The sequence below is a fragment of the Callorhinus ursinus genome, unplaced genomic scaffold (assembly GCF_003265705.2).
Source record: "Callorhinus ursinus isolate GAN/ISIS: 27379988/994484 unplaced genomic scaffold, GSC_fseal_2.0 scaffold2, whole genome shotgun sequence".
Classification (NCBI taxonomy): Eukaryota; Metazoa; Chordata; class Mammalia; order Carnivora; family Otariidae; genus Callorhinus; species Callorhinus ursinus.
In genome coordinates, this window is record NW_027397064.1 from 67,308,958 (window position 1) to 67,319,831 (window position 10,874).

At 37.2% G+C, this 10,874-nt stretch overlaps 1 protein-coding gene across 2 annotated transcripts; it reads left to right on the forward strand.

The window, feature by feature from the left end:
* Window positions 1-944: 944 nt before the first annotated feature.
* Window positions 945-10,506, forward strand: GCG (glucagon). Of its 2 annotated transcripts, XM_025853813.2 has the most exons (6): window positions 945-1,067; window positions 4,070-4,170; window positions 5,701-5,862; window positions 7,532-7,669; window positions 9,214-9,357; window positions 10,028-10,506. In XM_025853813.2, exons 2-6 carry the CDS (start codon window positions 4,079-4,081, stop codon window positions 10,032-10,034), a joined length of 543 nt encoding a protein of 180 aa, XP_025709598.1. In that variant the 5' UTR covers window positions 945-1,067; window positions 4,070-4,078; the 3' UTR covers window positions 10,035-10,506. The 2 variants fall into 2 exon arrangements, with proteins under 2 accessions (XP_025709598.1, XP_073761030.1); XM_073904929.1 differs by lacking the exon at window positions 10,028-10,506 and having other exon boundaries at window positions 9,214-9,361.
* The last annotated feature ends 368 nt before the right edge of the window (window positions 10,507-10,874 follow it).

Genomic DNA, 10,874 nt, shown 5'->3' on the forward strand with positions numbered 1-10,874 from the left:
GACCATGGTCACCCAGTTTGTTGATAGCAGCCAGACCAAAATCTAACTACACTGACACTGTTCTCATACTGTGTGTCCAGGTCATTTTGCATTTTTCTCTTTCTCTAAAATGGCCAGACTCATATCTGCTAAATCCTATAGATCATTAAAGTCCTAAGTGGCAGATCGCAAAACTCAGGAAATGTGACAGTATGCATCTCATGTCAAGAGTTTTCCTCAAATTCGTTCTTTTGTGAATTAGTGGCTGGGTCTCTTATCAACACAGTTAGTCTTTATATATCCATTAGAAGAAAAAAGAAATACTAGTCCCTGTCTTATTATCATCACCTATCTTGGATGTTTAATCCTCATTTTACTTGATCCTTTCTGCCTGAATCCAATTTACCACCACAGGACACATTAGGTCTTAATTGATATTTTTTAAAATTGCCCTCCAAAATAATACAAATTAATTACATAGGGTGGGGATGAGAAGATTCTTATTAAGTGTGTGTTGAGTGAATGATTTATTATTTGGGTAGGTGATAGCATGAACTAATTATTGCATTCAGATAAAGGCATCATAACTAGACAGCAAAAGGAAAGATTTGTAAGACCCTCAAATGAGGCCCTGCTCAAAGTGGGGTTAGCCATAAACTATGTAATTTCAAGGTTTTTTTGTCTTCGGCATCAGAATTCACTTTAGAGTACTTAAGTGATTTTCATGCCTGACTGAGAGTGAAGGGTGAATTTCCAAACTGCCCTTTCCATTCCCAACAACAACAAAAAAAAGCAGGAGAGTAAATAAAAAGTTTCCTGGTCTCAGAGGCCCCACCCAATATAAGCATAGAATGCGGATGAGCAAAGTGAGTGGGCGAGTGAAATCGTTTGTAACAAAAACTCATTATTTACAGATGAGAAATTTATATTGTCAGCATAATATCTGTGAGTCTGAACAGCGCTGAGAGTATATAAATGCGGTGCGCTCTGCTGTAGAAGTACAGAGCTCAGGACAAAGCACGTCCAGAGGTCCGAAAAGCGGGCTTGCTCTCTCTCCACCTGCTCTGTTCCTGTCACGGTGTCAGAAGGTAAGATCCCTAGTGAGGGATTGCAACACTGTAAATCCTGTTTGGGGTACAGTTAGGTATTTTTAAGGGAGCAAAGTATGATGAATGAAGTCCTGTTCTTTCATCTTATACCTTATTGCTAATAATTCAAGGGGCAGAATGGAAATGAAAAAGTGATTAAAAATGCATTTACATATATTTATTTCAACAGAGTGATGCTGAAAAATGAATTGGATAAATAATTCAATGCAAAGATATAAAATAGAAAGAAAAACAAAGATTCGAATCAATGCCCTTGTTATAAGATTTAACTGTTATGAGAACTGAATTTTTAAGTGGTAACATTTTGAAAAATAAATATTTTCCTTGGGTTTGATAAATGTGTATACTACTTTGAACAGAAGGCGCCTTTTAAATTCAGCAGAATTGTGTCCATTAGAGAAGCTATAACAGCAATTGCTCCTTACCAATGAAAACTTATGGTTTTCTAAAAGAGCAGAATCAACATCATCTTTCAAATATTCAAATTTCTAAGTCTATCAAAAAAAAATCGAAGTCCATGAAATCAGCTCTTTGTAAACGAGACATAGCATATCTGGTGCAGAGAAAAATATCGTCAATGATTAGGAAGCCTTTGGATGGAACTGAGTAAAACCACAGATTAATAACTCCTTACTATGCATTAAAGACCAATAATAATAAATAATATATCTAAAATGTACACATTCTGAAGTGAAATTTTAGTAAATCTCTTTAGAAAAATACAGATGTTCTAAAGTACCTATTTAAGTTCTTAAGGACAAAGAACAATTTTACAAAGATCCTCAATGGAAAAATGATAAAGTGGTGTGTTTCTGCCTCATATATGAAGGACCTAGGAGAGGAAATGAGCCAACCAGTTTGAGAAGTACTTATTTGGCTTACAACACCAATATATTTTGGGGATGTAATATAATGTCATCTTGCCGAGGTCTAAGGTTTATCTTCCTAAAAGACTTCCTACACAAAGAATACTATTGTTATGATATTTTCCTTTAAATTTGTGTAGAAATGTGTGGTTCTTAAAAAACTGCAGATTCTCTCCTTAGACTACCAAAAGTGGGGGGGATTAAAATTCTTCTCTTATTGAGTAGGAGCTTAACCTAAAATAACATAAATATTTGCTTTCTCAGTAGTGGATTTCAAACAATTAATCTTATTCTTAATTTTTTCACAATTCCATAGGCTTCTACTAAATGAATAAAAGAAATTTTTAAAAAATCAGTTCCTTTTGCAGTAGAACTCATTTTATTGCCTGTAGAGGACTTCAAATATTCACTTCCGTACAGTTGCTTCTCTTTCAGTTAGTTCCCACAGTGGCAGGATCCCACCTGTTCTAAATCTGACTCTGTAGAACATACTAGAAAATATTGTCAAATCTTTTGGAACTTCGCATAGAAGGAATTATTTAGGACTAAAATGACTTTTTAAAAGTAAGGTAACCCTAAAAAAAATGCTTGTTTTAATTTTTTAAATTCCCCAAAGCCTGAATTTACAGCTGAGAGTTATAATCAGAAGACACTATCTGCAAATATGACAACTAGATAAGCTGAAACGGAGCAAAATGCCAAATTAGTAACTTAATACTGATGAACGAAGAAGGGCGAATATGTAATTCCTACTGTGTTGCTTTGTCGAATTGACCACTTAATCCACAAAGACAATGTTTCAAAAAAAGAAAAAAAAATTCCACTGCAGGTACTACCGTCTCCATGTTTCAGGGCCAAAGACAGATAGTAAATATGGCGAGGATGTAAAAGAAAAGATTGATAGTTTAAAATGATAATGTTCGTAAAATCCTTATTTCAAACAAATGCCATGTGCTAAAAATACTCGTTCAAATTATTTATGGATAAGCATAATCAAACTTGGATTGAAATCCCCACTTCTCAAAGTAAACACGGTTGGTCTTGAAAGTAGCAGAGAGAAGTCCATGACAAACACCGGGTGCGAAGTTTCCACGCAGTGCGTAGAGGAGCTTGCCCCGTGGGCCATGTGGCCGCCCCGCACTCATACTGATCCCCACCCCATCCGCGCTTCATCATCATGTCCTTGGCATCCAATGGCTTCACAGGGCATCTGCTTGAGCTATGAAGACAAGCAATCAGGTGTATCATACACCCAGGCCTAGGGTGTCAGTGGCAGTGAATGACATGTCCTGGACTAAGTCCAACTATAAAACAACCTGGGGACTTCCAAGACTTCAGAAGCGAGCGTTAATTTTCTTTATGACAGTGATCTCTTTAGTTTCTTGGTTGTGATTGTTCAAGTTGCCAGAAGCATTAGTTCTTGTTGCAAATTGCTTGTCTTTAAAATGATTTTTCCCTTTAATTTAGAACAGGTCAAAGCACCCTAAAATACCTCAAATCTGTTGGCCGCTTTATAATTACAAAGTCTAGACCAAGTTACACTATTTAAAATATAAATGAATAATACATCTGAACCGACAGCTGGTATGCCAAGTTGTAGCCTGAGGCTGCTTTAAGATGGTTGAAATGCAGTATAATGTAAATGCTTGGAAGAGGAGGACTATTAATTGAAAGCCAGACTGATAGTGAAGGGGGTGGCATTATGGAAGGTACCATTCAGGCTAACCATATGTAGCATATCATCTAGAGTAGATATTTTAAATGTTTATCATGGACATTTTTAATTTCAAGTCTGGAAATGAGCCTTCTATCATTAACACAAGTGTCCTACACTAATAAAAAAGCTTAGCTGGTGGTACATATCTTTTTTTTTTTTTAATTGGGTGGAACAAATCTTTTGTATCCTTTTTGTCACCGAACAAAATCTGGGGAAAGATATACTCTACTATTTGAAATTCAGCTGGAAAAATTGTCAGAGTAAAATCGATGACTAGCTTATTCTATCTGTAATATTTACTTAGTCAAAATCGAACTAATTTAATCTGACAGGTTTAAATATGGTTGCTGGCCTCCCCCCTGACCCCAACCCCGGACCCTGACTCTGTGTTCCCACAGGCAGCAAAAATGAAAAGCATTTACTTTGTGGCCGGATTGTTTGTAATGCTGGTACAAGGTAGCTGGCAACGCTCCCTTCAAGACACAGAGGAGAAATCCAGGTATGCAATCCCTAGACTTGAACTAACATAACATCAGTGTTAGAATAGAGTCTGTAAAAACTATGATAGTGACTAGGTCTCAGTAAAATACTCTGCACGTTTTTCCAAATGTTCAAGGTATCATTGTGATAAGGCTTTTCTGCAGTATGGATCAGAGTATGTGCTATCTCATAACAAAAGGGGTGGGCAATGTTGAAAATCCGTCACACAGGAAATTACGGCTCTTTGAAATCTTCCGCTGATCCTATCTATCTATTCATTACACATTGTAGAGTAGATTATTTTTAATTATTCATACCAATTTTGTGTCTCTTTTACTCCTTTTAAAAAGTAACGGTTACTTGCTAATTGGGAAAGTCATATGTGTTCATGATAGAAAATATTTTAAAACCATGCAAAATTTTTTCAAGTACTCAAGCTTCACTATTCAGAGAAAACTATTCATAATTCTAAAATTGGGTGTATTACTTTCCTGTATTTTATGTGCACTTATATAAATATATCCCAGATGCTATGTTTTTTCTCTTTCATTATATTGTTAGTTCTTTCTTATATCATTAAAAATACCTATTAAATGTATGACCCTTTAATGGCTGCATACTATTTCATCTCACAAATGTATAATATTTATTTAGCTATTCCTCCTTTATTGAACACTTAAGAATTCTTCAAATTTTCCCGCAAAGAATGCTGCAAATAACATTTCCCCCTATGTTTCTTACTATTTTCTAGGGATAGATTTCTAGTAGTAAAATTACTATGTCAAAGGTTTTGAATGAGTCTAAATTTTTTATATTATCTTGCCAACTTGCTTTCCAGAAAAGTCACACACATACACACTCCCATCAGCAGTATAGAAATACTTCTCTCACACTATCCTCCCCAGTATTTAATCATTGCTAATTGGACAGGTGAAAATAGTATCTGATTTCTATTTCTGAATATTAATCACATTGAATATTTCCCCATATTTGCCATGCCAACCAACTGTTGATGACTGGCATGCATATGATCCACTATACAGTTTCAAATTACCAAGTGCCCTTATTCTTGTCTTTGAGTGTTTGTCTTTCTTCCACCATTAGCTACCATATAACCAGGTAACTGAGCTACTTCTTTATATTAATATATGCATAAACACAATTAGGGACATAAATCTGCTGCTGCCCAACAAATGAGGTGGAGAGTTTTACTCTTTTAAAATATTGAAGCCATTGATCTCTTCTGTCATTATTAGCATAATCATGAGTAGATGCACTAGTGGAAAAAAAAGATTTCTTTAATCCCATTTCAGAAAAAAGAAGCCAGTTGAAAAATCTACTACTAGAATTCAGAATCAGAGTGTATTCAATTCCAATAAAACTGTGGAATTCCCATGGCAAGCTAAAGGTGTCTCTGAACTACCCACTGAAATACTCAAGGCACCTGCCTTCCAGCTTCATATAGTGCTGTATTTTGTAGAGAAGATGCTGTTCAAGTGATTCTACTCTTGAGGAGAGATTTACTTGCTCCAATTACTGTTCTTCACAGATCATTCCCAGCTCCCCAGACAGACCCGCTCAATGATCCAGATCAGATGAATGAAGACAAGCGCCATTCTCAGGGCACGTTCACCAGTGACTACAGCAAGTATCTGGACTCCAGGCGTGCTCAGGATTTCGTGCAGTGGTTGATGAGCACCAAGAGGAACAAGTAAGGTTCTGAACCAGGTCCAAAAGTTGCACACAAATGTACTACATAAATATGTCTTAAATTTCCCCCGACCTTTTTTTTTTATCATGCTCATCAAATCATGCCCATAAACTCTTCCAACTTTGCTGATTTTCAAGGTTGGTGATGCTATCCTTGATATTATTCCTCTGAATGTCCCCCCACCCCTCCAGTCCTCTTACCCACCCTCCAATGGGACATGGACTTTAAATGATATTCCCAACTGTGTCTTGGCCCATTTCCCTTTAAAATCGGAAGTTGACCTCTGTGGACCTGCAAGTTTAGGAATCTAATTTCTGACCAAAAGATAGAGCAAATTCAACATTCCCTTGTAGGGTTCAAACTCACGACTGTGATCACATTCAAAGTATCCTCTAGCCAAGTTAATCCATGGTAAGGACTGGAAACAGATGCAGTCTTTTTCTTGTAGAATACAATCCAAGATACACATTTAAAATCACAGCCTAGCTGCACAGCATAAAGAGAGAAGAAGGCAAATAAGAACACAAGCCTATCGTAAGGCATACATTTTAATGTTGGATTTTCTTTGACAGTGTTGGGTTTTTTGCTACATCTAGGCTACTGGAGGAAATCATCCGCAAGGGTTTCACAGAGATGGTGGAATTTCACAATTTCTTTGGAGGGTGGCCCACAAGGGGAAGGGAGTTATGCATACGAAGTAGCTAAAGGAATCTAAAAATCAGGAAAAGGGCATAGATTTGTCTGGAGAGAATAGAGAAGGGAGAGAGGAGGTGAGAGCAAGAGACTGAACAGAGCCAGCAGGAGAAACAGGAGCGACGACAGGGTGGTTGACCTCACGTTCTTCAAGTGGAAGTTAGAGCTGCAGGAAAGATGGCGGTCATGGCCAGAGCAGATGCTGGGAGCAGTCCCTGTCAAGGACTATGGATGAGACCATTGGTAAAATGTGGGCAATCACGAACTTAAGAAAATGAAAACAACTGTCCTCATTTCTAGAAAGGGAATGCCACAATGTGATAAACTAACGGGATAAACTAACAATTTTTTTCTCAGGCGGTTTTCTGTTGTGTGTTCAAGATCAACCTTCTGGGGCAATATATGTAGGGGAAACTGAGGGCAGCTGGTCACCCCCTACACAAAGCTCTCTGCACACCCTTGAGGGTGAAATGGAGTCTTCTTCTCAGCTTTCTTCATGGATGGCCCATCACCCATTTCCTTTAATCCTTATCATGTGGTCCTTTTGACAATATTTTGAAATAGTCCTCTGCTTTCCCCTGAACCATTTCCATTAACTCTGACCCCGTATGGACTAACAACAAACAGCTGCCTCGCTTGCAAGTAGCACAGCACAGTGCAGAACCCACATGTATTGAGACCGAAGGAAATGCAGCTTTAATAATCAATGGCACAGACAAGCCCGGGAGGCGAAAATTGGTGTGCTGGGTAGAGTGGAGGGGCTCTGGCCCACCTCAATTGTTATTAGCCCTGTCCCGTCAACCTTGGATCCAGGTAATTCATGTAGCTTCAGAATGATCCCCGGGCCACCCTCATCTCCCAGATCTCCCTAAGCCCCTTCTACATAGGATCCCGAACCCAAAGCTGCACTGCTTAAAGGTGAGAACCATATTGCTAAAGAGACAGATCTTCAACTTAACTTTCACATTTCTTTCAGGAATAACATTGCCAAACGTCATGATGAATTTGAGAGACATGCTGAAGGGACCTTTACCAGTGATGTAAGTTCTTATTTGGAAGGCCAAGCTGCCAAGGAATTCATTGCTTGGCTGGTGAAAGGCCGGGGAAGGCGAGAGTAAGTCTGTACATTCTTATTTAACATTTTTTTTTTTTTTGCATGATGCTGAAAACTTAGACTACAGTTATCTATATATGGATCTGGATTACAGAAGCAATTAGTATAGTCTCACAAAGTGAGGAAATAACTCGAATTGGTGGGAGACAGTCTACAAAAGTCTAGTCTTGTTTTATTTTTGATAGCAAGTATTAATAATATTTATAATTAATAATCATCCTCTAGTATAGTTGTGTTATAATTAGGGTAGTCATTTGTCAACCCAGGACACTCTTGATAACAAAGAGAATGCTTTTGATAACTGTACCAGGACGACAAGCTTAAACTGGAACTGTCTTGGGAAAACTAGAGATAAGGAAAAAGAAGACATAGTACTGAAAACTGAAAGTCTGACTGTAAATATTTACCTGTAGGATCACATATACGTGTGTGTCAGGATTCAGGTAAAAACGTGATGAAGACAAAAGGGAACAAAACTTAAGATGTGTAATGAAATGCCACTCAAAGTATGGGTAGGTGAAAACACCCATAGAGTTAACGATATGCCCATTTTTTAATAGGGCTGTCATATAGACAACCACTAAATCGTCAAAGTTGAAAATGAAGCTAAAGCCGTTTGGGACTCTCTTGGAACTTACCACAACCAAACAGATTCCTGAACCATCTCATTTTCTCCTGATCATTTTGATTGACACTTGAAATATGAGAGGCAGGGAATTCATGTTCGACTCTGGTTTGGTTTTTTTTTAGTGAGATTTAAAACAAACTAACTGAGACTTAAAGAGATCTTAAGACAAAAGGAAACTAGTATTGTCACTGACTTTTAAAACAAGAATGATCAAACTGATAAAACTAATGGTAAAATAGTCACTTACACTTGAAGATATTTTATAGTGTTTTAACATAATGCCAAAAATTCTGCTATACTAAACCATTCAAAAAGAAAATGTTACATAGACTAAGTTTTAATCCCTTCATACTGCACTTTGCAGGGCTGTTCAAATAATCACTAGTTTTACGAGACATAATACATTTTTCTGAATTATAGACAAACTAAGTTTCAGTAATAACATCTGTGCTGCCATTCGAAGTAGCCTGGAATATTGAAAAGGGTGTGAAGCTACACAGGTTTGGTTTCAGCTCTCAGCTCTGCTCTGTCCGACCTAAATCATTCCCTTTCCCACATGCAGGTTTCTGTGAGGCTTTTTCCTAGTAGGATCCTGGAAAATAGAAACTATTTCCTCGGGGAGCCTGGGTGGCTTAGTCGTTAAGCGTCTGCTTTCAGCTCAGGTCATGATCCCAGGCTCCTGGGTTCGAGCCCCATATCGGGCTCCCCGCTCAGCGGGAAGCCTGCTTCTCCCTCTCCACTCTCCAAGCTTGTGTTCTCTCTCTCTCGCTGTGTCTCTGTCTGTCAAATAAATAAAATCTTAAAAAAAAAACAACAACTATTTTCTCGGTGATCCTCACGCGAGTTACCAGGGATAGGCAATCAATAAGGACTTAAAACATTTAACCAAGTACTCATTTGACCCCTTTTTTCTCAGGTTCCCGGAAGAAGTCGCCATTGTTGAAGAATTACGCCGCCGACACGCCGACGGCTCTTTTTCTGATGAGATGAACACAGTTCTTGATAATCTTGCCACCCGGGACTTTATAAACTGGCTGCTTCAGACCAAAATTACCGAGAGGTGACTGTATTTTAGTTAATTCTGAAAACCATCAAAACTTCCATAAATATTATCAGACAGGCCACGGGTTGTTCCCTATGTGGGGGAGAGGGTCTTTATTTAGTCTTTTGGTATATAATCAAATTTAGGAATCGTTTAAGAAAACATCACTATATTCATTTTTGACCATTACAGTCTTCTCCATTCACCCATTTATTCCAAAAACATTTCCTGTGTGTCAACAAGGGACAAGGCATCAGGAACACAGATATGAATAAAACAAGGAGATGTTAAGTCATTCGCATATCAATGTCACATTAAAAATTGCTATCTATATATGTTGACATTGTAGCACAAAGTAAAATACCAGCAAGCACGGTATTAGATACTGAATGTAATAAGCATCATAGTAAAAATCTAAAGACCAAACCTTAGCCACTTATCTTGATAAGGTATAAATGCTTTTTATAATTATTCATAAACTTTATATTTTTGATAAGGGGACTTTAGGATAAGTCATCTCTGAATGCAAATATTTGAAGAGTTCAAAAGACTAAGGGATTTATAAGATGAAAAGATGGACAAACAAGTTTTATCAAAGTATATCACTGAAATATTTCCTGGATAAATTAACTATATCATCTCAATATTAGAGCTATGCTAAATCACTGCCATTTTTTTTAATTTCTAGGAAGTAAGTATGTCACTCTTCAAGATCATCTTCACATCACCTGCCAGCCACGTGGGATATTTGAAATTTTAAGTTCTGTAAATTTAAGAGATGTATTCTGAAACCATATTGCTTTGCATGCCAATAAATAAATTTTCTTTTAATGTTGTGTAGCCAAAGATTGTACATGGAATAAACCATTGTCGAAATATTGCTAAAATACCAACTTTAAAATATGAAAATGCAGAATTCTCTCATTTTCTTATTTTGGATGAAGTACCCTAACCTGCTTACATCAACAATGAAATTATTTTTCTGTGGTATAATTTGTACATATAAATTATTTCAATCACAATATATCTGCATTGTAATGGTAGGATAAGGGAGGACTAGTAGCCACAGTGGTAAAACTGGAAAGAGACATTCCTCTTAAAACGTTTGTCATAAAAGTGCTCCGCTTTCAATATATCAAAGGTGGATAAATAAAATTTTCAAGCTTCTTTACCATCGTCTGTTTTCTCGCCTCTTCGTGACCCCACTCCTTCCAAACACCTCTTCTTCCTAAGCTCATAGCCCATGAGCCAAACCTAGTGCTCAGACATGGCTTCATGATTTGAATGGCTGCACAGTGCTTTGACATTTTGGGCCAACATTGAAAAATTGATGTATTTTATATAAATATATTGACTTCTGGCTTATCTTTAAAAAAAATAGATCATCAGGCAATATTAAAGCTACAAGACAACTCTCTTCTTGGAGCTAAGTATCAGCTGCCTCCTTCTGAGGAGTCACATGCTCTTAGTCAGTTTTGTTTATCTTAAAAAAGAAAACAAAACAGCTCTTAGTTTTGTTGATCTTTCTATTGTTT

Bases quoted from the DNA above. Each gene is read 5' to 3' on its own strand.
- GCG (XM_025853813.2), top strand. From the start codon at position 4,079: ATGAAAAGCATTTACTTTGTGGCCGGATTGTTTGTAATGCTGGTACAA. The intron at 4,171-5,700 runs GTATGCAATCCC...TGTTCTTCACAG, and splicing joins GACACAGAGGAGAAATCCAG to ATCATTCCCAGCTCCCCAGA. The intron at 5,863-7,531 runs GTAAGGTTCTGA...CATTTCTTTCAG, and splicing joins ATGAGCACCAAGAGGAACAA to GAATAACATTGCCAAACGTC.